Source organism: Emydura macquarii, unplaced genomic scaffold, assembly GCF_026122565.2.
Source record: "Emydura macquarii macquarii isolate MOO-44397 ecotype Brisbane River unplaced genomic scaffold, CSIRO-AGI_Emac_v2 contig_227, whole genome shotgun sequence".
NCBI classification, from domain to species: Eukaryota; Metazoa; Chordata; order Testudines; family Chelidae; genus Emydura; species Emydura macquarii.
The window spans coordinates 63651-91619 of record NW_027130364.1 but is presented as its reverse complement, the minus strand read 5'-3'; the positions used below and the strand labels follow the sequence as shown (position 1 = coordinate 91619).

At 42.9% G+C, this 27969-nt stretch overlaps 2 protein-coding genes and 1 pseudogene across 2 annotated transcripts; all 3 read left to right on the top strand.

The window, feature by feature from the left end:
- Positions 1-551: 551 nt before the first annotated feature.
- Positions 552-1529, top strand: LOC137153300 (olfactory receptor 10A7-like; annotated as a pseudogene).
- Positions 1530-7364: 5835 nt separating this feature from the next.
- LOC137153270 (olfactory receptor 11A1-like) lies at positions 7365-8336 on the top strand. Its single transcript, XM_067548418.1, has one exon. It carries the CDS (start codon positions 7368-7370, stop codon positions 8334-8336), a length of 969 nt encoding a protein of 322 aa, XP_067404519.1. The 5' UTR covers positions 7365-7367.
- Positions 8337-17166: 8830 nt separating this feature from the next.
- LOC137153294 (olfactory receptor 11A1-like) lies at positions 17167-18117 on the top strand. Its single transcript, XM_067548467.1, has one exon. The coding sequence runs from the start codon at positions 17167-17169 to the stop codon at positions 18115-18117; it is 951 nt and encodes a 316-aa protein (XP_067404568.1).
- Positions 18118-27969: the final 9852 nt, after the last annotated feature.

The window sequence follows — 27969 nt, the reverse complement described above, 5'->3', positions numbered from 1 at the left end:
TCAAATGGCTTTGCTTGTTAACCTGCCCATTTCTCCTACAATTGACATGAAGTTAACCGCCCACCCTTTGCAATTTCCAGCTCTATCTGCTTGGTTTGTTTCTTTGTTGTGGCTAACCTTGAAATAAAACCTCCTGACACATGTCAGCCATGGAGCTGCACCCCAGAAAAGGACATTGCTTGGCTCTGATACACAAGAAAGTGAAAGGCGTGACTATCTGATCCAATATCTTTCTGGTGTTTCTCTATTCTTGTATCTGAGCCCACCACTATAGTGTTTGAGTGCGGTTTGCGATCTGTCCAGTTACTACAGGTGTTTCAAGAGCAACTAACATTTTGTTTAACCTGCCATCTGCTCAGATATTAAATCTGTCCCAGGGGTCAAGCGAGATTTCCCATTTCCCCATTTTCCCTCTCCTAGCCTCCACTCTCTCCTCAACTATTGTTCCGGTAGCCACTGGGAAGACAAGAAAATCATTTTATTGACGTTTTATTGAGTGACTCTTCTTCATTTATATCACAGGTTGAATTTCTTTCCTGTAGACACATGCCATGGGGAACCCAGAATAAGGAAATCAAACCACCATCACAGAATTCATTCTTCTGGGATTCGGATCTCTTCCTGAACTGCAAATCCTCCTTTTCCTGCTGTTTCTCTTGATCTACGCTGCCACGGTGGCTGGGAACATGCTCATCGTGGTGTTAGCTGTGGTGGATAAGCACCTTCACACCCCCATGTACTTTTTCCTGGGGAACTTGTCCTGCTTGGAGACCTGCTACTCCTCCACCATCCTGCCCAGGATGCTCACCAGCCTCCTCACTGAGGACAGAACTATTTCATTTACTGGGTGTCTCACACAATATTATTTCTTTAGTTCCCTGGCAGCTACGGAGTGCCTGTTCCTATCGATGATGTCCTATGATCGGTATGTAGCAATATGCAACCCAATGCACTATGCAGCCCGTATGAGTAGTGTGTCTTGCCTCCAACTTGCAGGTGGCTCTTGGGTAGGTGGCTTCCTATGTACTGGCATAATAACATTGTCAATATCACAGTTAACTTTCTGTGGCCCCCGGGGTATTGACCATTTCTTCTGCGATCTTATCCCGCTGATAAATCTCTCCTGCAATGACCCTCAGCTGACAGAAACGTTGGTTTTCGCACTCAGCCTGTTCTTCTTACTGGTCCCATTCCTACTGACCTTGATGTCCTACATCTCCATCATCGCCACCATCCTGAGAATCCCTTCCAGCACTGGGAGGCAAAAGGCCTTTTCCACCTGCTCCTCTCACCTCATCGTGGTGACCCTTTATTATGGAACTCTACTAACTGTCTATATGTTCCCGACGGCCAACATCCTGACAGACTTTAAGAAAGTTCTCTCTGTCGTCTACACAGTCCTGACTCCTCTGGCCAATCCCTTCATCTACAGCCTGAGAAACAAAGAGGTAAAGGAGGCCCTGAGGAAAGCTTGCAGGAAATTCATGTTTGGGCCGCACGAACCGATCAGTTGCCTCAGGTTAAAATGAGATGGATAGAACGTGGGTTGGGTTAGGGTCTCAGCAGAAGCCTGCTGTAGTCCCAGGGTCTGTTTCCATTAAGTTCACTGCGCTTCCTCATGTTATAGCTGGGGAAACTAAAGCGAAAAGAGGTGACGTTACCTGCCCACAGTCACTCAGTGGGCTAGTGGCAGGGCCAGGAATAGAAATCACTTAGGCAGAGTCCTAGTCTAGTGCACCGTCCACTCCACCAAGTCCACTTGTAATTGACAATGGGACCGAAAGCTGTGAGGCGCCCAACTCCCATTCACTGTCCATAGGATTCGGGTGCCTAACATCAGCCTTTTATGGGAAAACCCAGCCTGTACATGTCTAGCCAATCCAATCTGCTGAGAATTCCTTCCACTCCCAGGGGATGTTTTCCACCAGCTCCTCCCCATCTTTTACCTATTTCTAGGAGACCCTAAGAATTGTGGCTCTGTTATCAAAACATTGTGCAATAAAAGAACTAAACTAAGGCTTCTCTTCCTGTTGTCTTTCCTGTAATGCTTCCCACTAGCTCCCGCCTTCATGTTCAGAGTGAGGAATAAATGGGTCAAGGCTTGTCCACACGTAGAAGTTGCAACACTTTAACTATACCAGCCTATCAATGCCTGTGACAGGACCGCGGGCCCTTGAACTGGAGAGCCCGGGGCCACGCCAGCCCTGAGTAGAGAAGGAGCCGCAGCTGAGGGGAATCAGGCACTTTCCCATAAAGGGCAGAAGGGGGTTAGAGGAGGAAGCAAGCTCAGGAGGTGGAGGTGAGACTTGAGAGTGTGAGAGGCTCCTGCAGGATAGATCTTGAGATCGGGGAAATGCTCCAGCTGGGAAAAAGCTGCTAAGGTGGGCAGGACTCAGAACAGATGGCAGAGTTTGGGGTGATTGCAGCGGGAGAGAAGACTTCTGGGTTTAGTTTTGACCTTTAAGTTGAATTAAACCTAAAGGAGGGCTGTTGGGACTGGAGTGGAGAACACCTGTGTGGAGTTTATTGGGGGATGAAAAAGGGAAATCGAGGTGAGGGGGCTGCATTCCGGCTTGCCCTAAGGCCGCCAAGGGATGCCATCACCACTCATCTATTCTGACTGGATGCATTTATACTGGTGTAAAGCTGCTTATAGCCTAGGCAGGGTAAGGGGTGGCTATAGCATGTAAAGGGCACTAGGGGAAGCAGAGGGTAAGGGTGGGGGAGGGGTGGCTATACTGTATAATGGCCACTAGGGGCAGCAGGGGGTGGGGTAGGGGCGGTTATACTGTATAATGGGCTCTATCGGGACGCCAATGTTAACATGGACAATGTTTTATGCATCCTCATTAATGTTCTCTAGATGGCAGGTGCCCACTGGGAATGATGAATGGACAGTAATAAAGATGAAACCCGTGTTTTCCGTAAAAAAAAATTATTACTTAAGTGATTCAGAGTCAATAAATTTGGAATACAAAAATGAAGGCACAGTGTGAGAAGATTCAGATTTAGCCCTGTATTAAAGCCAATTTTTAGTTTCCATCTGTATCCTTCAAAGAGTTAGGCAATGGGATTTCATCCCTACCTGCAATATTTTTGCCAGAGCTTAATTTAAAAACAATACAAAAAACTGATTTTTTTAAAATGCAAATATGTGAACCACAGATATTCAACATTAGGCATTATGAAAACAAAGCTTCGGCAAAACAAAATTATTCACAGAGGTGATAAATTGGCCTGACACCTTATTAGGTGGTTAGGAAGCAAATTATGCTAAAAGAGGAGTGGGACTAACAATCTTTTAGTTTATTTTGCATTCAGAAATAAGTGGCTATTTGTATTCTTCCATAAAGGCTGGAACAAACCTTTCCTTCCGAGGAAGAAGTGACAGCCTGTCAAAAACGTCACGCTGAAAAAGAACAGTTTTGGGGTCAAGTTGCAGACTATGTTGCAATACGCACAAATGAAATGATCACATTCACTGTACCCAAATGGGACCATGAACTGTCTAGTGTGACTGTAGGAGACACTACTATACAGGACTGAATTAGTAATGTTCTCATAGCTATCATACACTCCAGCAGACCAGCGAGGGGCCTAGAGTTCTGGCACAAGATTATCTAATCTGATTAATTGTGGCCCTGTAGATCCCTGAAGCTTTTCAGGAACATGTGAAGAAACTATTTGCACTTTCGTAACCTTAGGTTGCTAGCAGTTCAGTGGGAGTTGTGTGTTTGTTGTATATATTGCCTGCCTTGAAAATCCCAACTGAAATGTGTAAAGCACCGTTTTGCACCTGCATGTTATCTGAGCAACAATCTTAATTTCCTCTTTTCAGCAATGTCTGACCAGGAGGCCTACAATTAAGGGTAAAATTTGGAAAAATACTTGACCACATTTCAAAAGTGATTTAGGCACCTAAGACCCATTGACTTTCAGTTACATTTAGGCTGCTAAACCTTCATAACTGGGACACTTTTGAAGATTGTGCTCTTAACGGCAGCACCCTGAATTCACCGGGGTATTGAGAGAGGTAGTGAGAGGATGTGGGTAACGCAGAGCTGACATTTCTGCTGCTGTACTCAGTTCTAGGGTTGGGACATTGGTTGAAGAAGATTAAAGGCGTTCAGTGTCCAATCCCATTGAAATCAGCGGGGATTTTTTATTTGAGCTCAGCAAAAGAAGGCTAAGTCTCAACAGAGTTATTCCCAGGAGTAAAATTAACTTTGCATAACTGCATTCAGGATCACGTCCTTACTTAGCAGTTAAGGGGGATTAGTAATGGCTGGCTGACAGACAGAATGTAGTAGCAGAGAGGACATCCACAAAGAAAAGGAGAGAGAGAATTAATATGTTTTTAACCAAAGAAAATGAAGAAAATATAAAGCTGATCAATAATGTCCTAATGGAAAGATTTTCCAACAGAAAATGCCAAATTGTCAAGATCAAAAAATTCCATGGGAAAAATTTGCTTAGGGAAAAAATCAATACGGTTTATTATTTTATAAAATAATACAAAATGAAATATAGTATACAAATGAAACAGTAGAATAGAATAGAAAATAAAATTAACATAAAAAGTAATAAAAATGAAATAAAACAATCTCATGATAAAATATAAAATAAATACACTTTATTTATCAATTCAATCCACCCCATCCTCCAGATCATTAATGAAGATGATGAACAAAATCAGCCCTCGGACCAACCCCTGGGGCACTCCACTTGCCAGCTGGACATTGAGCCAATGATCACTATTTCTTCAGGTTGATGAACTAGCCAGCTTTCTATCCACCTTAGAGTCCATTCATCCAACCCAGACTTCTTTAACTTGCTGATAAGAATACGCTGGGAGACCACATAAAGAGCTTTGCTGAAAACAGGGGTATATCACGTCCAACGCTTTCTCCACATCCACAGAGCCAGTCATCTCATTACAGAAGGCAAGCAATAATGAAATAATAGAATAAATTAAAGTAATCACTTCATTACTTTTGGGATAAGATGATCACCTGCCTGGGTCTCTGTATGTAGTCAGCCTTTTGGTGGAATAAGGAAACACTGTCTAAGGGAAGGACAGATGTGTGTATGTAGTCCCATAACACTTCTCTGCCTACATGCCATGAGCCAACCAGGAGGAAATGGGACAAAAGAGATTTTAGACATCAGTTCTGCCATACTTGAAATTAGACACAGATTTCTAACCACCAAAGGAGTGAAGTTCTGGAACAGCCTCCCAAGGAGAGCAGGGGGGCCAAAAAACCTAACTGGCTTCAAAACTGAGCTTGATAAATTTATGGAGGGGATGGTCTGATGGGACAGCCTAATTTGGCAATGGACTGATCTTTGACTACTGGTGGTAGATATGCCAATGGCCTGGGAAGAGATGTTAGGTGGGGTAGGTTCTGAGTTATTACAGAGAATTTTTTCGTGGATGTCTGGCTGATGAGTCTTGCCCACATGCTCAGGGTTTAACTGATCACCATATTTGGGATTGGGAAGGAATTTTCCCCAAGGGCAGATTGGCAAAGGCTCTGGGGGTTTTTCTACTTCCTGTGTAGCATGGGGTCACTTACTGGTGGATTCTCTGTACCTTAAAGTCTTTAAACAATGGTTTGAGGACTTTAATAACTCAGTCATAGGTCAGGGATCTATTACAGGAGTGGGTGGGTGGCCTGTGGCCTGTGTTGCGCAGGTCAGACTAGATGATCATATTGGTCCCTTCTGACCTTAGAGTCTATGAGTCTATACTTGTCTGTCCCTTACACAGCATATGCCCCAAAGTTGTCCATTGAGCTCAGTTCTGGACCTACAACTGGCACAATTTGGTCCAAAGTGTTGGTGCCTGTGGCCTAGAGCAGATGGCGAATCCTGCAACCGTAACTCTGCACTCCTTGAGTAGTGACCCAATGTGCCATAAACTCCAGGCTCACACTCTGCCTTTGCAGAGCGTCAGGCATAGGGCCCGGGACAGTTCTAGGACAGAGCTGGGACATGGAGGAGGAGTATGAAATAACAAAATATTCAGTGGCGCAAGAGGACTGGAGCTTGGGTATCCCACTTCCTACACGAGTGCCCTAGTCACAGGATTTCAGAGTAATTGTAAGTCTCTCTTTCTTTGGCCCGACGGATTTTTAACTATTTCACACAAAGCTTCAACAGGCCAGAGTGAGGGAGACCTAGGTCAGGGTCCATCTTTTTGTTCTGTGCTTGTACAGTGCTTAACACAATGAGGCCCTGGTCCATGTCTAGGGCTTCAAATAATAAAGTCTTTTTAGCACTGAAGCTTTTCCTTCTCTGTTCCATTCCCTTTTTGGCCAGAAGATGTATGGTTCTATTAACATATTGTCTACCCTCAACACACAAACAAAACATTGGATTAACTTTTTCTTCCCTGTAATTTAAAATGTTTGTTAGCAGAAGTCTCTAGAGAGCATTCACTTGTGGTGTTTGCAGGAAAAATAATTACTCCGGAGAGACATACATTTTCTGGTGAGAAATACAAAGCAAAGCAAAGGAAGAGTCTTGGCACAACTAGAGAATCCAGTCAGGACCACGCAGGTTTCATTACTGCTTTTTACTGTGGTATGTAGCTACAGATCCCCTACACATCAGTAGTCTGCAGGGGAGACGTACCTTGCGACAACCAAAATACATCAAGGGAGTGCAGATGTGAAACGGACAGCAGAACCAGGATGCTGTGCTCTGAAACACTGAGGGAAGAGGTCAAGTAACATCTTCCTCAATACTAGCCTTAAGGTAAGCAAACCTTTCAATCTTAACGTCATTAAAAAAAAATCATTCAGGAAAGGGAAGCAAATGTCACCTTGTCCATCCACACGTCCCGATGTAGTTTCATTCCGGCTGACCATATATCTTTTGTCAGGGCCAATGAAAGAACTGGGTGATAATAGAAGCTGAAGGATCCAAATAAGGGTTGAGGTACTAGAAAATTTGCCTTTAGAGTCTTGGTTCTTCACTGAACCCATTGGATGAGGGGCCTTATGGAACAGATATGGAGCCAAATTGGTGCTGCCACTGCTTGATAAAAATGAATCATAGAAGAGGAGGTTTGGAAGGCATCTCAGGAGATCATGTCGTCCAACCCCGCACTCAATACAGGAACAACCCCAATTAAATCATCCCAGCCAGGGCTCTGTCAAACCAGGCCCTAAAAAGCTCTAAGGACGGAGATTCTACCACCTCCTAGGTAACCCATTCCAGTGCTTCACCACCCTCCGAGTGAAAAGGTTTTTCCTAATATCCAACCTAGACCTCCACACTGCAACTTCAGACCATTTCTCCTTGTTCTGGCGTCTTCACATTATAGTGTACGTTTTGTTTTTTATTTCCTCTAGTTGCACCTCATGGCGAACCCAGAGCAGGGGAATCAAACGGTTCTCATGGAATTCACCCTGCTAGGATTTGGGAATCTCCAGGAGCTGCAAATTCTTCTCTTCCTGTTGTTTCTGGTCATCTACATTGTGACTGTGGCCGGGAACATTCTCATCATTGCGCTAGTCGTGGCGGATCAGCGCCTTCACACCCCCATGTACTTCTTTCTGGGGAACTTGTCCTGCTTGGAGTCCTGCTACTCCTCCACCATCCTGCCCAGGATGCTGGCCAGTTTCCTGACTGGGGACCGAACCATTTCCGTTAGCAGCTGCCTCACACAATATTATTTCTTTGGTTTCCTGGCAGCTGCAGAGTGTTATCTCCTAGCTGCGATGTCTTATGATCGGTATTTAGCGATATGCAGACCACTGCACTATGCAACTCTCATGAACAGCAGGTCTTGCCTCCAGCTAGCAGCTGGTTCTTGGATAAGTAGTTCTCTGGCTATTGACATAACAATATATTTAATGCAACAAGTAACTTTCTGTGGCTCTAGTGAAATTGACCATTTCTTTTGTGACTTCATCCAAGTAATAAAACTCTCCTGCAGTGACACAGGGATGATGGAGCTAGTCACCACCATGCTGGCTGCTATATGCACTCTGCCACCATTTCTACTAACCCTGGCAACCTACGTCTGCATCATCACCACCATCCTGCGAATGCCTTCCTCCACTGGGAAGAGAAAAGCCTTCTCCACCTGCTCCTCTCACCTCATCGTGGTGTCAATTTTCTATGGGACCATAATGATCGTCTATATCTTACCGAAAACTGACACACTGAGAGAGCTGAACAAAGTGTTCTCCGTCTTCTACACTGTCCTGACTCCCCTGCTCAATCCCCTCATCTACAGCCTGAGGAACAGAGAAGTCAGAGAGGCCCTGGGGAAAGTTGTCAGTAAATTCTCTGCTGTCAAAAGGATTCCCACCTTTCTCCTGTAGTTTGTTCAGTGCACGTCCAATAGGAATAAGCTGGTTTGTTGTAATATGTCCGAGTCACCGCTCTCACTGGCCGTCTGGCTTCTTAGGTGAGGTCAGTGACTGCTCTGCTCGCACTCAATATTGGGGCTGATATGTGTGCTGTCTGGGCTTAGGGATGCAAGTCTTTGTGGTTTGATTAGTCTGATTTTTGTCACTGTGCTGCTGTGCTGCTGTGCTGCTGTGGGTTGCTTTAAAAAACATTGTCAAGGAGACACCAAAACCTAGAGATGGCATCCTGTGCCCCTCCATTACTGTACTGCCTGTATTTACGTGAGCACGCGCTGTGTTTTATACTGGGCCCATTTATCATGGATTGCACCAGAGGCTCAATATTTCTTTTCATCCCTCTCCTTCAATGGGCAAAGCTAATGTGAGATGAGAATCGGGGCCCGTCGCCCAATAGCTTGGTAAGAACTGGAGCACTGAGGTGGGACAATAAGGAGGAAAGGTTGTTACTGTGATAATGGCACAGAAAGACCTGACTTCTATTCCTTGATTTATTACTGGAGTCCAGGAAAGCTGACTTCACCTCTCTGGACCTCAGTGTCCTCATCTGTACAATGGAGTTTCTCGAGATCCTTGTGTGAACGGCTGTTTTGATACCAGGATACCCTTGTTTTGCAGAGGTCCAATCTTCAAAGCTCTGACATCTGATCTGTCAATTATATAGCAGAGAAAGCACATGATGTCCACTCATTCCAGGTGTTGGGCATTTCCTGTGAAATGCTGAGCACCCACAGCTCTCCGTGAAACCAGCGGGAAGTGAGGCACTCAGCGTCCTGGAATGTCAAACCCAAGGTGAGCATGATTGTAGGTGAACACAGCCTGGTCTGTGCCAGCATCTGGCAGATACATCTTATTTCCCCAGAACTCCATCAGTTTCTGCATCAGCAGTTCATTGACGCCCATTAGTGTCTTTGTGACAGCAGAATATGCAGGGAGCCAGCACTGCTTAATTAGGCTTGGCAGGACTTGATTTTTATCAACGTCGGTAAACATCGATATCCCCATACGTCCACAAACCGACAACAAATATTTCTACACATAATAATCACAACGTGCAGGTAGGCAAAGTATGAAAAATGCTGCTTTAGAACTTACTGGAGTTTGATTTCAGGATATTTACTTTGTATATTTTGACATGTGATGTTGACAACTTATGTTTTAATGGTTATAAATGTTCACGTTGTAAATCTCAGTGTCTCCTGTCATTAAACAATTGTCTGACCCCCCCATAATGTTGCGCCACTGTCAAAATAAAAAATACACAATACTGTTTAAAAATGAATATCATTATCCATCAAATTATTTTAAAGGAATTCTGCCCAGCCTTGCTATAATTAGGATTGAGCTTCACTTTCTCTTTAAAGAAGAATCATTTTAAGTACTTATAAATTTGCCCTATCTCAGAGGTACCTAGGTAACATTCGTGTCTCAAATTTGAACCACATGTTCCTGAGACACAAACTTCCCTTCCTCCCCATGCAACAGCATTTGCAAAATCAAGCTGTTCTTCTAAGGATTTTTTTTTCCCAAGCCACTGGGGCTCTAACTATGGCTTGTATCTGCCCCAAACTTATCGCAGTCACTCAGGATCTATCTGCACAGCACCCACTGCCCCTTTGGGGTTGCATTCAAGAAGCTATTGTGACCCAGAGACCCCGGGGTGTGAATTGGCAGATGGCTCAAGTGCTCCATAGACTTCTACAGGGATCCTCTAAGTCACTTATATGCATAAGTGGGGAGAAGAGGGGTATATTAGGGACCCCCAGGTGCCACCCTGCATGAGGCTCTCCGTGAATCCGTCGAGGTTCTAGCAGATGCCCCGGGCAGGTCGATTCCCTGTCCGCAACTCGCTTCAAAGGGTGAAGAATGGGCCTCTTCACCTTGTGCTGGTAAGTGCTTTCTTCCGTGTTTGAGTAGACTGGAGTGTAACCATAATACCCCTCAGTCTGTAGCTTCAGCACTATTGGGCCCTCAGGTTATCACTGTGATAGGCATTCTCCTGGTGGGCTTATTCCCTGCCCTTCTAATTGCTAAATGCTGTTGCTGCTCAGATAACACTAACTATTGTGGACACTTTCCCCTTGTCTAGAATGCTTATTCCTATCTTCCTTGTGGATAGTGCCCTTTTTATACTTCTAACAGCATGGGTAATAGTAATATGGCTCTTATGCAAAGCTTGTGAAGATCTGTAACCTTCTATCTCAGTTTCTACCTCAACCTTAATATATATATATATATATATCTCTAAATAAATCTTTGTTTGGGTATTCCTTTGTCCGGTTGTTTCTTCTCGGCACTGAGATCCCAAAATACAAACTCTCTGCCCCTGCGGAGCACATTTGACTAAGGGGAGTGTTTGTATTGCCTATGGCCGGCAGGGTTGGGAAGATGACCTCCAGCAGGCACAGATGAGAGTTCTTCACACTCTGGGCAGGTGGTAACGGGGTGCTGCACAGCCCTGGGTACCACCAGGAGGCATCACAGCTATTGAGGGTTAAGTTAGGAACTCCAGGTCAGTGCATCAGCAAAGCAGGCCAAAGGGACTGAAATGTGCATGTGCAGCAAGATTAAATGTCTGTTGTCAGCTCAAACATTTGTGGGCAGTCTGCTGTCCCAGGAATCCGAATGGTGAAGGTGACACGCGAGGGTGGTTGTACCAAGATTACGCCCATGCACTGTGAGTTTCAGCCCTGTCCTTGGTAGTTCTCGGAGAACGGGCCCTGTGCACTGCCCTCCACCCCCGTTCTGAAGATTTCCTTTGGGAAGTTTTGCCTTGAAGCCAAAATTTCTGGTTTGATAGCATTATTTCACAGGGCTCTAAAATCCACATGTAGCCTCTGGTTTTAATTCAGCAGCATTGTCAAGTACATTAGCATTAATTAAACAGAGGGAAATTGAAAGACTCTACTAATGTGTTAGTAACTCAGCTCTCCGGCGCAATGGAACTGAATTTAATCTAAGACAAGCAAGTTGTCGTGTCAGTTGGTCAAGGGGTTTCTGACACACACTGCCTCTAATGTGTGCTGCTTCTTGTATTTCAAGATCCTTATTCCAGAGGCAGAGCTAGGAAATATTAGATGGTCAGGAGGGAGGGGGACTGTGTGGGGGCAGAGGGAATAGGAGATTGGTTTAGGGCTGTGGCAAGGGGAGGGAGGAATGAGGGAAATAAGGTTGTTGCAATATTCAAAAAAGGCAAGCAGGGTGATGGAGTAACTAAAGGCCAGTTGTCCTGAGATCAATCCAAGGCAAACTACTGGAAAAGTTGATACTGGGTTCAACTGATAAAGAATTAAAGGATAGGAATACAATTAATGCCAGTCAACATGGTCTGTGTAGTAAGGAGTGAGAGCTTAAGGCCTGCAACCTAGCAGAACAGGCTAAGACATAAGGCCTAAGTGGAAAAAGCCAAGTTAACAGGAGTGTAAGTGGAAAAAAACCAAGTTAACTGAAACCACCCTATGAGCTTACGACCTGACTGAAACTGGCACGTTGGTACTGCAAGCATACACATTTCCAAAATATTACTAATATTACTAAAAATACATAGCAGGTGCAGAAGGCACCAAGACATCCTGACACCAAAGAGATCACTGACTCCCTGAAATGACACTTTGATGGATAGCAATGTCTAATAAGGTGATAAATGGAGTTGTGTTGCCCAAATCATTTAATTTACGGTAAAGGATGGTTTTAGACTATGTCAAGAGGGTGGCAACTACCTACGTTGAAGGGAGACAGAACAAAATTGTCTGTAACAGTGTATAAAAGAGGGTGTCAGAGGGAAATACTTTGTTCGGCCTAGGGGATAACAGAAAGTCCCGCTGTTGGGCCGTGTCCATTGTTACACTGCACTAATATGGGGAGTAGACCCGTAGATACTCTATAGGTCGCTTCTCATTGTGTCTCAAGTGCAATAAAACCTTCCCCAGGTGCCTTTGTTGCTCAGCTAATCCGTGGTCATGTCGATTCATTCAATTGCAAGTGACATCCCGGTCACCTGTGCAGAGCTGGGACAGCACCTACACGGGGACACACGCATGCAGCCTACACTGACAAGCACTAGCAACAAGCAACACCGACAACAGTCTGATGGAAAACACATCTTGTCAAACTCACCTGATTTCATTCTCTGATTCCAACTTTGGTTGGCAATTGTAACTGTATAGAGGTAACAGACTTAGAGCTATGCAAGGTGTTTGATTGAATACCACATGATATTCTGATTTTTAAAAATAACATTAATCAATATCAGTAAAAGTAGCAGAGAAAGGCAGGACAAGAACCAGTGGCTAGAAGTTGAAGCCAGGCAAATTCAAATGAGAAATACGGCCCATGTTTTGAACAGTGTGGATGGTTAACCATTGGAACAAACTCCCAAGGGCCGTGGTGAATTCTCCATCTCTTCATATCTTCAGACCTAGACCGGCTGCTGGTCTGGAAGATGCTTTAGCCACACATGAGTTATTGGGTTCAAAACATGGGTAACTGAGTGAAATGGCCTGTGCTAGGCAGGAATCAGACTCAATGACCTAATCGTAGAATCATAGAATCAGGAGGTCATTTACTCCAACCCCCTGCTCAGAGCAGGACCAACCACAATTAAATCATCCCAGGCAGGGTTCAAGCTACACCTTAAAATCCCCTAAGGATGGAGATTCCACCACCTCCCTAGGTAACCAATTCCAGTGCTTAACCTCCCTCCTACTGAAAACGTTTTTCCTAATATCCAACCCTGACATCCCGCACTGCAACTTGAGATCATTGCTCCTAGTTCTGCCATCTACCACCACTGATAACAGCCTAGCTTCATCCTCCCTTAAATCCCCTTTCAGGTAGTTAAGGCTGCTATCAAATCCTCCCTCATTCTTCTCTCTGCAGACTAAGTAAGCCCAGTTCCCTCAGCCTCTCCTCATAAGTCATGTGCTCCAGCCCCCTAATCATTTTTCTTGCTCTATATCCTTTCTGTAACAAAGGTCCCAAAACTGGACACTATACTCGAGATGTGGCCTCACCAGTGTCGAATACAGGGGAATAATCACTTCCCTTGGTCTGCTGGCAATGCTCCTACTAATGCAGTCCAATATGCCGTTAGCCTTCTTGGCAAGAAGGGCACACTGTTGACTCATATCCAGATTCTTGTCCACTGTAACCTCCAGGTCCTTTTCCACAGAACTGCTGCCTAGCCCGTCGGTCCCCAGTCTGTAGCAGTGCATGGGATTCTTCCATCCAAAGTGCAGGACTCTGCACTTGTCCTTGTTGAACCTCATCATATTTCTTTTGGCCCAATCCTCTAATTTGTCTAGATCTCTCTGTATCCTATCCCTGCCCTCCAGCATATCTACCACTTCTCCCAGTTTAGTGTCATCTGCAAACTTGCTGAGGGTGCAATCTACCCCATCCTCGAGATCATTAATGAAGATGTTGAACAAAACCGACCCCAGCACAGACCCATGGAGGACTCCACTTCTTACCGGCTGCCATCCAGACAGCTAATGGTCTCTTCAGGCCTTAAATTCCATGAATTGCTGATAAATGGGGATGGATGGTACGGGAGAGGATTGAGGGTGGGGGAGTGTCCAGGGGAGTGTATGTTGGCCTGGAGGAAGGAAGAAACATGGGAAGGGGGACAAGGGTGCGGACGGTAGTTTTAAGGAGGTAGGGCTGGTCAGCTCCACATTTCCCTTTCTGGTGTGAAGCCAGCACCTCTTCCTCCTCCCCTCCCTTGCTCCTGTCCAACCTGGGTGGTATGGGGAGAGGTAAGGAGAAATGCATCTTATTCACAGCTCCATCACTCAGGGCAATCGTCAGGAGACAGAGGGACGAAGGGGGTAATTGGGCAGCAGCGGCCCCAGCCCCAGTCAAGATCCGGGGGTGGCCGTGCTTCTCTGGGGGTTGTTGGAGGCCCAGTACAATTTGAGTTGCTTGACCACTGTCCTACAGGCTTAGCATAGCTTCAGTTGCTTGCTTGGCTATTCTGACCCCTGTAGCATGACATCTTCCAGTAGGTAGAGACTGAATAATTTTATAGATGTCTCCGTTTCTGCAGAGCACATAACAAGACAAAATACAGATACTGTCTGCTTGCAACTGCACATAGATAACGGTGATGGGAACAACAAGTTACCCTTGAACGTTGCGGGGTACACTGTTTCATTGCCAAGGGGCACACTTTTACTCCGCCCCTCCTATCACCAGATGTTGTTTTGACAACCCCAATTATATTGGTGAGAATGGAATGTAGTTAAGGGTGGAAACCCAATGTAGATAATTAGCATACATGATAATGAGAGAGAGATAATTAGGTGCAGGTTGTTTATAAAGGGTATAAGTAGTCACCACTTAGACAAAGGGGTGTGCTCCATCAACACCTGACTCAGTGGGAGGTGCTGCCCATTGGACCAGAGGCCATTGACTCCCTGGCAGGGCCCCTGAAGAAAGCCGTTCCTGTATACAGCCTTCTGAGTGACTGCTTAGCTCTCCAGGCTTAGTGAGTATGATATACTGTAGTTAATTTTAGACTTTGTAACTAACTAGTATATTATAGAAAACTTTGCACATTAAACCTTATTGATCTGCAAATTGGGCGTCCCGTGTCTCACTGGTATCCACACTGATCACAAAGAGTTCAGAATCAACAGGGTTGTTTGATCACCTGTTCCTGCCCCGCATGGCTGGGCCTGGTCCACACACTTTCACTGACCCCCGCCTGCAGGACTCAGTGCTCAAATGAGGTATCCTCGATCTTTCAAACTGCATCTGCACCTATCCTCATCTCACAGCAACAGCCCTTCGCAAGCTGCCCCCACGAATCCCTGAACCACTCAACACAACTACGTCAGATGGAGTGAATCTGCTTGGAGCACATGCAGACTAATGGAACACACACCAACAATTCTCTTAGCCCTTCCTCGTACCTACCAACTCTGGATTCATAGATTTTAGGGCCAGAGGGAACCAACAGGATAACAAGCCAGAGAATTTCACCAGTCGCTTTTGCATTGAGTCTAATAACTTATGTTTGACTAATGCATCTTCCAGTCTTGATTTAGAGACGTCAAGCGCTAGTGGATCCACCACATCCGTTGGTAGTTTAACCTTTGCACCCCAGTGCTGACTCATACGCAGCGGCTAGGTCAGCTCTCGGAATCAGCGTTAAAGTCAGGTTGCGGTGGCAAGGGTGTATTTTAACTCTTTATTTCCTGGCTTTCAGAGGTTTAAGTTTAATGACTTTCCCTATTCTGGAAGGGCATGAAGTACCTCTGGGCAACCTTAACTCTGCTTTAACAAAGTTTTGGGGCATTCAGTATATCAGATAAGGAGACAAAGAATGGAGAAATGTTTTTTTCTTTGAGGTTAGAAGTTCTCTACGCCCTCCAATCATTCCCTCTGAGGTTAAAAGTTTGACACTCTTAACAGTGCCCCAGTTTTCCCACACATTGATTTAAAACCCCATCTGCAAAAATGTCCCGGGAGATTTCACCATTTGGCATGAAGGATAAATAAGCAGACAACAAAGACAGTCACTTTTATACAAGGCACAGCGTACACCAAACAGGCAGCAAAACCAGGAAATCCAGACTGGAATCTACTCACTGAGAAATTCAAATACAGGGAGAGGTGTTGTTAGAAGATGGATCCTGACCCTTGACATGAAGAACGAAGGGCTCATATCAAACAAGTCCAACGTGAAATAGACCTGATTTAGAGGTGATTTTACCTTCATTACGCTTTTCAGTTAAATCAGAATTGCACATGAACAAAAGTGGGCAGCTGGTAACTTCCATCCTCTCTGCTCACTGCTGTATTTTACCTTTCAGGAGGGGATCTGCCGCACTGAGTTGTTGAGAAACTTAGTGATAGATAGATGCTAACAATTTTTAGCTGCATGGGCTGAGATTTTCATTGCCTCTTTACAGGGCACCCAGCTCTCCTAGGCAGCTTTGGAAATCTCTGACTGAATAGTAAACTTTGGAACCATAGAAATGGCTACATCGGATCAGATTACTGATCCACCCAATGCAGTGTCTTATCTCCAGTGGTTACATGCACAAGCTAGGTGTACAGAGCAACTTTCTCCCAAGCCACCCATTTAATTTGCCATTTAATTGGCTTATACTCTAAAGGTAGGGGGATTTATTTCCCTTCCAAAACTCTGAATCTTATCTTTGGTTTGTTTTTGAATTCTCAATAGTGTAACTCTGGCCATTTCAGTTATCCTTAAGCTCAGTGCTCTTAAATCCTGGTGTGCTGCTCATGGCTTGCATTCTTCAGCCCACTACTGCATGGGGTTTGAACAAACAAAACACCATCATAGAGAATACATTTAAGGGGCCTTCCAAATATTTTAATGTTCTAGAATCTGAGGAATTCATGCAGATCCATGAAGCTGATCGGTTTTTTAAAAGCAAACACAAAAATCAAATAAAAGATTGTTGTTGTCCATTACAAAGGGCTTCCAGCGCTTTCCAGGCAGTTATTAATGCTGATATAACCAGCTGATATAACCTAGCCTGACACTTCACGTCATTAAGCTCAGTGTCCATACAGAATGACAGTTTCTTTAAGCTGCTTTTCCAGAAGATCAATAATCTGTTACAGAAATTGAGTTGTCTGTCAATTTACACCTGGGATTGTATTCTCCACCCAACCATTCATCTAGTAACCTTCAGGAGAAGACGTTACAAAAAAGAAATGTATGACCTTATTTGCTGACAATACATGAATCTTTAGATATATTTTTCATGTTCTCTTCCAGGGTATGTTGAATTTTCTCTAGATACTTCTCATGGCCAACGCAGACTGGAGCAATAAAACAGCTACAGCATTCATTCTCCTTGGATTCGGGAATTTTCCTGAACTGCAAGTTCTTCTCTTCTTTCTCTTTTCAGTGATCTACATTGTGACCATGGCCGGGAACATGCTCATCATTATGCTCGTTGTAATTGATCAGCACCTTCACACCCCCATGTACTTCTTCTTGGGGAACTTGTCCTGCCTGGAGACTTGCTACACCTCCACCATCCTGCCCAGGATGCTGGCCAGTCTCCTGACGGGGGACAGAACCATCTCATTCAGAGGCTGTATTGTGCAGTTTTATATTTTTGGAGTGCTAGTTACTACAGAGTGTTTTCTCTTATCTGCGATGTCTTATGATCGGTATTTAGCAATATGCAAACCCCTGCACTATGGAGTCCGTATGAATGGAAGATTCTGTGTCCTGCTAGTGGCTGGGTCTTGGATAAATGGCTTTTTGGCTATTACCATGACAACATCTTTGATGTCACAGTTGCCTTTCTGTGGCACCGGTAACATCGATCACTTCTTTTGTGATTTCACCCCTGTGGTAAAGCTCTCCTGCAGTGACACACGCCTAGTAGAATTTTGGGGTTTTGTCCTATCAGCTGTATGTTCACTGCCCCCATTTCTACTAACTGTAACATCCTACATTTGTATCATCACCTCCATCCTGAGAATCACTTCCGCCACTGAGAGGCAAAAGGCATTTTCCACCTGCTCCTCGCACCTCATTGTGGTCACAACTTTCTATGGGACCCTGATCATTGTTTATCTCCTACCCAAAACGAAGATACTGAGAGACTTGAACAAAGTGTTCTCCGTCTTCTACACAGTCCTGACTCCCCTGGTCAACCCCCTCATATACAGCCTGAGAAACAAAGAGGTAAAAAAGGCCCTAAGAAAAGCAGTCAGTAAATGTATGGGTTTTGCAAGAATTTAGAGAATATAAGGCATTGTTTTAGCTGTCAATGAAATGGCAATAAACTGCAAAGATTTACTGAATGCGGTTAACAGATTTTTCTTTTTGGTGTTGTATGGTTGTGACACCGAGACAGAAAGGATTAACTCACAAGCAGGCTTAATGACCAAATTAAATCTTTAAAGACATTTTAGAAAAGTATTGAAATAGTAATAAGGGCCATTCCTTGTTGATAATTCCTGAGCTATGTTAAATAAGCCATAGTGTTTGAAATGCAAACCTGCATTGTAGAGAAATAGAAGTAAATACTAATGATATTTGCCTATGTTTGCCTATATCTTTTTAGATATTAACAATGTGATTTCATTAGCTTGCAGATGAGAAACTTCTTTTCCTGCCGGTTACTATGTTCTGTTGATTCAGAGATCAAAAGGGAATATCAATATTTCAATGAAACTTGGGTGTAATAATATCATTGTCTTTATTTCTTTTTGAAGTTTGTAGTAAACTACGAATGGCTTGAAATGGATAAGTACCTTATGCTAATCAATGCAACTAATTACCTATGTACACATAGGAAATGGGAGGTTTTACTGCAAAACGACGATGTACATTACCTATTCTTCATTCAAGGAAAGTGATATATCAAGAGGCTATGGTAGCCTGGCAGAAACCTATAAAAGACTTCAGGGCCTCAATCCTGTCATCTCAGATCTGCTTAAGCATCAGCAGAGGAAGTTCAAGTCGCAAAACTGAGATCTCAGTGCATGCCCTGGATTACCCTGCTATTTCTCATGGAAGAATGTAAACTCTTTACACATGGCCTGCCTATCGGACTATAATCTATGGAATTGATTCTGATTCTGAAAGAACTTTTCTCAAGTCAACAGCTCAACATCCCTACTGTAAAACTGACCTAAGAACTTTATTCTTATCTGTATGTATAATGATCTTTAATCACAATACTCCCTTTCTTTTCTTTTTTAATATATCTTAGATTAGTTAATAAGAATTGGCTGTAAGAGTTCATTTGGGTAAGATCTGAAATATTCATTGACCTGGTGGGTAATATGTCTGATCTCTTGGGATTGGCAAAACTTTATATATAATGAACACGATTTTAAAATAATTGTCATCATATTTGACTTGGCTATCTGGATTGAAGCCCAGAGCTGGATTGCTTTAAGGGAACTGTATTTTTGGCTTGTGGGTAACCAGTAAGGTATTGCAGAAGTTGTTTTGTTGCTGGATTGGAGAATCTACTTATTAGAAACAGCCACAAGTTTGGGGGATCGTCTGCCCTATTCTTTGCAGTTTGCCCTGATTAATCAATCTCAGCGTGTGCCCCCTCATCCCCATCGAGCTACCACGGTCACAATGGTAGTTTCTTCAGAATAGTTAATGATGACGTGTAGCAAAGAAGAATGAAGCTGCTAAACTCAATAGAGCGAGATAATCAATATTTGTCCAGGGTCAAAATCATTGTAAAATATCTTAATCCTGCTGAAATGAATGGCAAAATTCCTATGGACATCACTGAAGCAAGATTTCACTCATTAAAATAACATGCCATTCACATGTAATTTATCCATTGTGCCTGCTTTGTATTGTACTTAACAAGTGTTAAATAAACAGCTTGGAAGGATTACATTTTAATTGGTAAATATCAGTAAACATTGATTTCACAAACTGAAAAAAATATTTCCATCAAAAATCACAGAAATCTACAGACAGGCAGACAAAGAAAAATGTGGCTTGAGAACTTACTAGAGTTCAATTTAAGGCTATTTAATTTGTATATTTTTGCAAGTGATGTTTACGATCTGTGTTTTAGTGGTTATAAAGCTTTAGCTTTTTTAATCTTAGTGTCTCGAGACATTAAATAATTATGGTCTAGTTTTGTTCAACCCAAAACCATTCATGAATATGAAGTAAATTCACTGAGTAGCCCCAGGTCTTTTTGTTTGTTCAGGATAGATGCACAAGGGGATTTAGGAATCCTTCACAAACAGCTGAAGGATGAGGTGCTCCCTAGAATCTTTATCCTAGAGGTTAGGTCACTCCCCTGGAAAATAGGTGACCAAGGGTCTGAGACCCACTCTGCCTGATGTGGATAATGGATTTGAACTTGGACTCCCGTGTCTCAGGTGAGTGCCCTAGCCGCTGCCTGGGGGCTTGGGTGGGGGTCGGAATGGATGTGTCTCAGTCTCTCCTGGTGAAATTCTTGCACTTTGTGCAAGCAATTAAATAATCATTGGAGTAGGGACTTAAATGTGGTTTTTGCACCTCCCAGGCAAATGTTCTAACCACCAGGCTATGGAACCACACTTCCTCTCTCTCTCTGGCCCAATGACCGTTCAAGTGCTCTCTCATCACAGACCACAAAGAGATCTGAAACAAGCCAGAGAAACCACCAGAGAATTCTTCCTGTGGAGGGGCAATCCCCAGTCAGGGCAATGTCAATGGGCTGTCTGATGGGGATAACAACCCTAGTGCTATCACCAGAGAACTGAGTATCAGAGTATAACAGCTTCATGTTGCTATCAGCTAGATGAATTGCTCCTTTAGGTCAAATTGCACATGTCTGGCCTGCGTATGAAGGTGTCATGTTCAAAACCTAAGGCTGTTAAGTGTGATAAGTTGTTATAGTTACACATAACAGAAATTGTGTGTGTGTGCACGCAAGCGAGAGAGAGACCCTTCTACCATGAATTATGGCTGATGAGCCAAGTGTCCTTTATACAACCAATGAAATTGTTGCATGCAATTTAACTGTAGAGTAAGAGTGGTGATTGGTGGAGTTACTCTGATATCACAACAGTCTAGGTCTCTCAGCATGGCATAGATACACACCTTGCTGTCACACAGCAGTAATTTGTGAAGTCGTAACAGCTAAAAACTTACACATTGGATGGTAACAGACTGTCAGTTTCAGCAATGATTGAACCTAGTGATATTCTGAACAAAAAGATCTGGTTCCATCACTTCACACTGACTCAACAGACGCTCCAGGCTGCAGTATGACACAAAGATAGAGTAACGATCATGGCAATCTATCTATCTATCTATCCACCTACCTATCTATCTCTCTATCTATTCCCATATACACCATCTATCTATCTATCTATGTGTCTGTCTGTCTGTCTGTCTGTCTACATATACATATATACATTAAATTCAAATAAAATCACATCAAATAAATAAAATACTCTAGGGAATTCCATTTAAAAACCTCTATGTTGAGGCTGGAATTTTCTAACGGGCTTAAGGAAATCCAGCACCCAAATCCTATGGAATATCCTTGTGAGTTGGACCCCAACATATCTTTGTCTGTTTTGAAAATCCCATCCCATTATATGCTCTTTGGCTGAAGTTTTAATGCAGCCACTGAGCTATCCAGTTCTTTCAGGCAGCTCTGAAAATCGCCATCCTGCACCCCTCGACCTGTGACTGTGTGCATCTCTCTCATCTGTTTCAGCACAGAAGAGAAAATGGCAGCTGATTCCCACAGAATAGATCCTTAGCTCCAAGCTTTGTGAGTCCATGGTCCCCTTCCCAACCTAGGTCCCAAATCTGGACCCTGCCTTAATCCAGCCCCGGTTACAGAGCCACATACACCCTGACAACACTGGAACATCTGCCTGAGTCAAAACTGAGGGTTTCATACCCAAATTACCTAAGGGAATGGTAAATTTCCCAGACCTGAATTCCATAAACACGTTCATTCTGGCAGTGTGAAGAGACTTTAAAATGGGTATAAATTGCATTATACCCACTTAATACCTCCTGTAGCTGCTGAATGGTGTAAGAGATCTATAGTGTGAATGAGTGCCTAATTTCCTTCACCTCCTTTGAACATCCCAGGCTAAATCAAGATTGGGTGTCTTTCTAAAAGACTTGCTCTAATTCTGTGCAAGCTATTGGCCTTCATTCATAGATTCCAAGGCCAGCGGGGACAATTGTGATCATCTAGTCTGACCGTCTGTATAACACAGGCCAGAGAACGTCAGAAATCACAAGGTGAAATTCTCTGGCCAGTGCCATGCTGGTGGTGAGACTAGCTGGCCTTTAAATCTCTGATTCTCCATCAGAATGCATTTCCATTGGAAAATGCCAACTGGTCAAACGTGAAATGTTTCTTGCAAACACGTTGATGTTTTCGGTGCACTGAGCATTGATCTCTGCTGGACTCATGGCTGAGGCCAGCACCTCTGAACACCAGGCCCAAAGTGTCTGAAATTGGGCTCCTGAAAACTGGCTGCACCCAAACTCAAGGGCCGATTATACCTTAGTGTAATGCAAAAATGTGACTATGAAGAACATTCTAGACATGGATAATTAATTGAGTCAGACAAACCAGATTATTCGTGTTGCTCAAAAATTTTCCATTAAATTTTTTTTCAGAGAATTGAGAGTTTGATTAAATGAAATTTTCCATGGAAAGTAAAGGTTTCCCTTGCAAATTACTGGTTTTTCATCAGCAAACAAACCTGAAAAACAAAAAATAAAATTTTGGAAGGTTGCCATTTTTTTCTGAAAATGTTTTAGTTTTCAGCTATTTTGGGCCAAAAATTGTTCAGTTTTCAACTGAAATTTTTTAGATTTTTGATTGTTGAAAACTGAAAAAAATATTTGGTTGGGGAGGTGTCAATGTTTTCTTGACAAGAAGTCAAAATTTTCCCTTGGGAAAAAAACAAAAATCTATTCTGACCAGCTGTATAGCTTCTTTGTTTGTCAAAACCTGTTGCGACCTGGTGAGTAATGAGAGGTTGATACTGAGTGATTGTTCTGTATTTCCAAAGTCTCATATATGATATTCCAATATTTTCTTCTGTCAGACCATCATGCCAGCATGCAGAAGGCTGAGATTTTTCTTAGGTCCCTAGAATATTTGGATGCCTCAATTCCCATCAGTTTTGACCACTGGGCTTCCAAATTTCTTAGGCAGCTTCAATAATTTCATATTGCTATGAGTGTAGCTGAGTTCACAGTTAAAGTGGTACACCTTTTGTGTGTAGAAAATGACTTCTCCACAATGGGATTTGCAGCCATTTAACTGAATCAGGACTTGCTTTGGAAATTTAATCTGATTTATTTCAAGCAATGCACACCCCATTAATGGGCACTTTTATTTTCTTTTAAGAGTGGCTTGCTTTGGTTTAATTTAAGTCAATTAGGAACAAATTTAAGCTAAACAAAATGAAAATTGTTCAGAGAAGAGCTACAAGAATATGTCAAGGTCCAGAAAACCTGCCTTAGAGTGAGAGATTGAGGAAGCTCCATCTATTTACTTTAACCAAGAAAAGATTAAGAGTAGAGCTGATCAGGAATTTTTCTGCAAAACTTTTTTCCGGTCGTAAAATGCCAACTCATCAAAATCAAAACTTTTCACTGGAACTTATCAGTTCCAATGACAATGTTTCTCACGCCGCAAACGAGAGCCTAGAGTACCCAGTAGTGGATGTTGGCAATGTTGGTTCAAGATCTTACTATAAGGCAATTATTTTTACCAAGGATATGGACCCTGGACTTCAGAAAACCACTTTGACTCTCTCAGGGAGCTGATGGGCAGGATCCCCTCAGAGGCTAATATGAGGGGGAAAGGAGTCCAAGAAAGCTGGCTATACTTATAAAAAACCTTATTGAGGGTGCAGGAACAAACCATCCCGATGTGCAGAAAGAATAACAAATATAGCAGGCAATCAGCTTGACATAAGAAAGAAGTCTTCAGTAAGCTTAAACACAAAAAGATAGCTTACAAGAAGTGGAAGCTTAGCTAGATGACTAGGAAGGAGTATAAAAATACTGCTTGATCATTCAGGAGTGAAATCAGGAAGACCAAAGCACAATTGTGGTAGTAGATGACAGAACTAGGAACAATGGTCTCAAGTTGCAGTGGGGGAGGTCTAGGTTGGATATTAGGAAAAACTTTTTCACTAGGAGGGTGGTGAAGCACTGGAACGGGTTACCTAGAGAGGAGGTGGAATCTAGATCCTGAGGCTTTTAAGGTGCAGCTTGACAAGGCCCTGGCTGGGATGATTTAGTTGGGGTTGGTCCTATTTTGAATGGAGGTTAGACTAGATGACCTCCTGAGGTCCTATCCAACCCTAATCTTCTATGATTTCATAAATGAGCATAATTAATTATTAGAACATCTTATCCAGTGATATGGTGAATTCCCCATCGCTTGGAGTCTTTAAATCGTGACTGATTTTTTGTCTTTCTAAAAGAAATGCTCTAGCTCATACCAAATTTATGACTTGATACTGGAGTATCAAGATCATTGCCCTGTGATTTTCAGGAGGTCAGAGTTCATTTATGAATGGACCCTTCTGCCCTGACAATATATGAATTTATGTATAAGCCACTTATAGCCTGCAGTAAGTGTGTCCACACTGGGGTTTGCACCAGTCAAGCTAAACTGGTTTAATTAAAATGCTATACATTTGTGTGTAGAGAAGGCCTCAGTTTAAAAACTACAATTTAAGTTAAACTCAGCTCTATTTCTGTGTGTGGAGAAGGCTTGGAAAAGAGACAGAGAGAATATCATGCTCTTAAAAACATTTAATGTCAGTACAAGTAGGAATGATTCTTTCCCGTTCCCAAGAGACATAAAGATGATTTAATAAACCCATCTGAGATCCAAAGCTCTTAGCAATTCAGGGACTCTGTCCTCAAAGGCCATGATTTCAAATATAAAGAGCATACCCTGCAACCAATACATGTTGTCATAACACAATCCATCTGCACACCAGAGTGTTAGACTTTTCTCTCTCCCGCAGGCAGTAGATTTGGTTCTAGTACTTGGAACTAGCTCTGATTTCAATTGGACCTATTTGTTTCATGAAAATAGATTTAATTAAAAGTTTGCTTGCTGATATTCATACCTGAATTGTTCTCTTTTTTAACCTATTTTTCTATCTTTGAATAAAATAGGAGAGGAAAGTGACTCAATGATGCCAAAACCCTGAAACCTGCCTGGGATTGATCAGGTAACTGTATGCTATTTATATTGTATTGCACCTTGTGAGATATGCAAGAAGGAAATTACTACAAAAGCGACAATATTAAAATGTTGCCATTTTCCAAAGTGGCCTATAATTTTGGGTTCCTTGCAATTTGTGTGCCCAACTTTTGACCAGTGTCAAAGCTGATTGGAGTAATTCCATTGGCTTCTTTGTAGAATCTGACCAGGAATTGTCTAATTGAGGAACCAGTGCAAAATATGAATCTATGGCCGATTTACTGAATTATAATGGATTCTAATTCTGATCTTAATTTTACCAGTTTTACATTAGTATAACTTCATTGTTGGTCACAGCCGCATCTTCCTCTATGAACTCCCGGACACATGCATTGACCCCTATACAAAATGCTGCCCCGAAACACCTCTTTCTTTCCTATCTCTCTTATCATGTTATTTCCCTTGGAATCCTTCCATTGGCTTTCCAACCAATATTGTATCATATTTAAGCTTCTTTTCGCTACCTTCGAAGCTCTACATAGCTCTGTACCTCCTTACTGATCTCTTTGTCAAGCCTCCGGCCCCTTCCACTAATCCATCCAACCTCACCCACACTTTTGACAGTCACTCAGTCACCTCCGTGCCATCTTCCACTCAAGTCACCTCTTTATAGTCCAGCCTCCCTGAGTGCCTCCTGTTCTGTCCACATGTGAATCCTTCAACACGCAGTTCTGCCACTCTGGTTTTGCTGAATCTTGTTGATGTAGCTGCATAAATGAGGGTAAATTGTATATATGTTGCCTCTGGTTATTCCCTTTCACCTGACTTCTGTCTATTTGTCTATCCTTAAATTGGGCAGGGACTGTTCTTCTTAAGAGTTTGGAAAGTACCTAACACATTGAGAGACATACTCTTCTTAAAAAAAGGATGATATATTATTAGATATCATTATATAAAGTATCATATTCCAATTGTTACAGTAATTATTATAACTACAATGAACTTGAAAGGAGTTTCTCCTCCGTGGGTGTTGATCAGCATAACTCCACTGACTTCATGAGAACAACTTTGCTTTATACCAGCTACAGACTCACCCCTGCTATCTTCCTATCTACCTCTATCTGCCTGTCATACCACAGCCTTTGACATCTGCAGAGCTACGGTGGTGTGAGATCAAAATCAGGCTCAGAACGCTTTATCTTAAAATATATTTTCTAGAGAAAAATAGTCCAGTCCTACTCATGCTGAAGTCAATGGGAGTTTTGTAATGGACATCAGTGGGAGCATATAGAGTGCAAATATCAGTTAACTACAGAGAACAAGAAAAGCTGTCTCCTGTACATCTTGATTCAAGTTGCTGGTGGGAGAACAGTCAGAAATCTGTTAATCTTGGGATAACATTAAATAGAACAGGAGTCCTTCAGGCTTGGGAGCACCTCCTCGCAGTCGTGGTGTTTAACAGTAATTTCTGTTTTAATAATATCATCGAGATATAAGGGCCCTCATTCTCCACTGCCTTGCACTTTGTGTCATCCTTATCCTTTGCACAAAGAGAGTGTACAAAATAATTGATGATGGTTATTGTTTCCAAGATGCCTATCTGCTCTTCTAGTTTCCTAATACCTTTAAAATCTGGTCTTTTGATTCTTTTGAACATTTCATCCACTCTCTAGACATCTGATGATAACACAGACTTCAGTGAAAATCATCTCTGATCCAGCTGTACATTTTCTCCTATTTAGAGTCCTCCCTCTGCCAGCATTGGATGCTGCCCCTCGATCTCACCCAGACCAGATTTTCCACTAAATACCTTCTAACTGAGAGGTGAGTGTTGACAGAAGTACGTTTGACTGGCGTGTTTTGGGAAGGGGTTTTCAGAGGAACCAAAGAGAGTTAGGCATCTAAATCCCACTGGTTTGGGCACCTGAATTCCATAGGCTTAATTTCTCCAGCTTCCCCACTGGCTTATTTCTCTTTTATTTTATTTTAAAGAAAATGATCAGAAATGAAGTGCTGCATAGAGAGCACCTTTGGCGATGGAAAGGAGCAAGAAGAGCTAATAGAATTTGTTCTCGTGATTGTCATATATTCATAGATTTTTAACGCCAGCCGGGACCGTGATGATTGTCTAGTCTGACCTCCTCCATCACACAGTTTTGGTGTAAAACGGTGCTGCTCCAGTTACAGCACAATGGAGCTGGGGTGATTTTCACCATCTCAGGGTCTTGTCCTGGGTTTAATGCTGATGTTTTACTGTTATCTTTTGTCTGGTACAAAAAGTAAAAAGTACTGGGCGCCCTGATACAAATCTGGGCAATGCAGCTCATTATCCTCAGCCATGGGATTTGGAGAGCTCCTGGATGTTGCTCTGGATTTTCACTCCTCTTCCCAAAGTTTTAGGGAGCAAGGGATCAGGTCTCAGGTTCTGCTAAAATTTTCTCTCTCTGCCTCCTCCTGTCCAGTTCTTAACTCCAACACCTCAATCGGAGACCCATTTCGAATCACTCTCTCTGTCACCTCTTTCTCGCTTCCGATATGTCTTCATTTTAAAGCTGTGCTCCCCCCACACACACACACTTGGGCAGGCTGTACCCCGGCGGCTGTATTGCCTCAGGCTCTGAAAGGCTAAATGCAATAACAATTTCAATTCAGTGAGACTTCATCAGCACCACACAGAACTTCATCTTGTTTCATTTCTGGTGTGAAAAGGGGTTATTTAAAAATAGTTCCTTTGCAGAGATAAAATAGATTTAGGTATTACGGGCCAATGGGATTTAGGCACTTAAACTGATTAAATGCTGTTGTCAATCCCACTAGGCAACTATCTGCATCTTAGATGTCTAAATACTTCTGGAAATCTGAACCCAATTTTTTTATTTAAGATAAAGAGAATTATTGACAATTCAAAC

What these genes read in the sequence shown, in the direction of transcription:
- LOC137153270 (XM_067548418.1), top strand. Translation starts at nt 7,368, where the DNA reads ATGGCGAACCCAGAGCAGGGGAATCAAACGGTTCTCATGGAATTCACC.
- LOC137153294 (XM_067548467.1), top strand. Translation starts at nt 17,167, where the DNA reads ATGGCCAACGCAGACTGGAGCAATAAAACAGCTACAGCATTCATTCTC.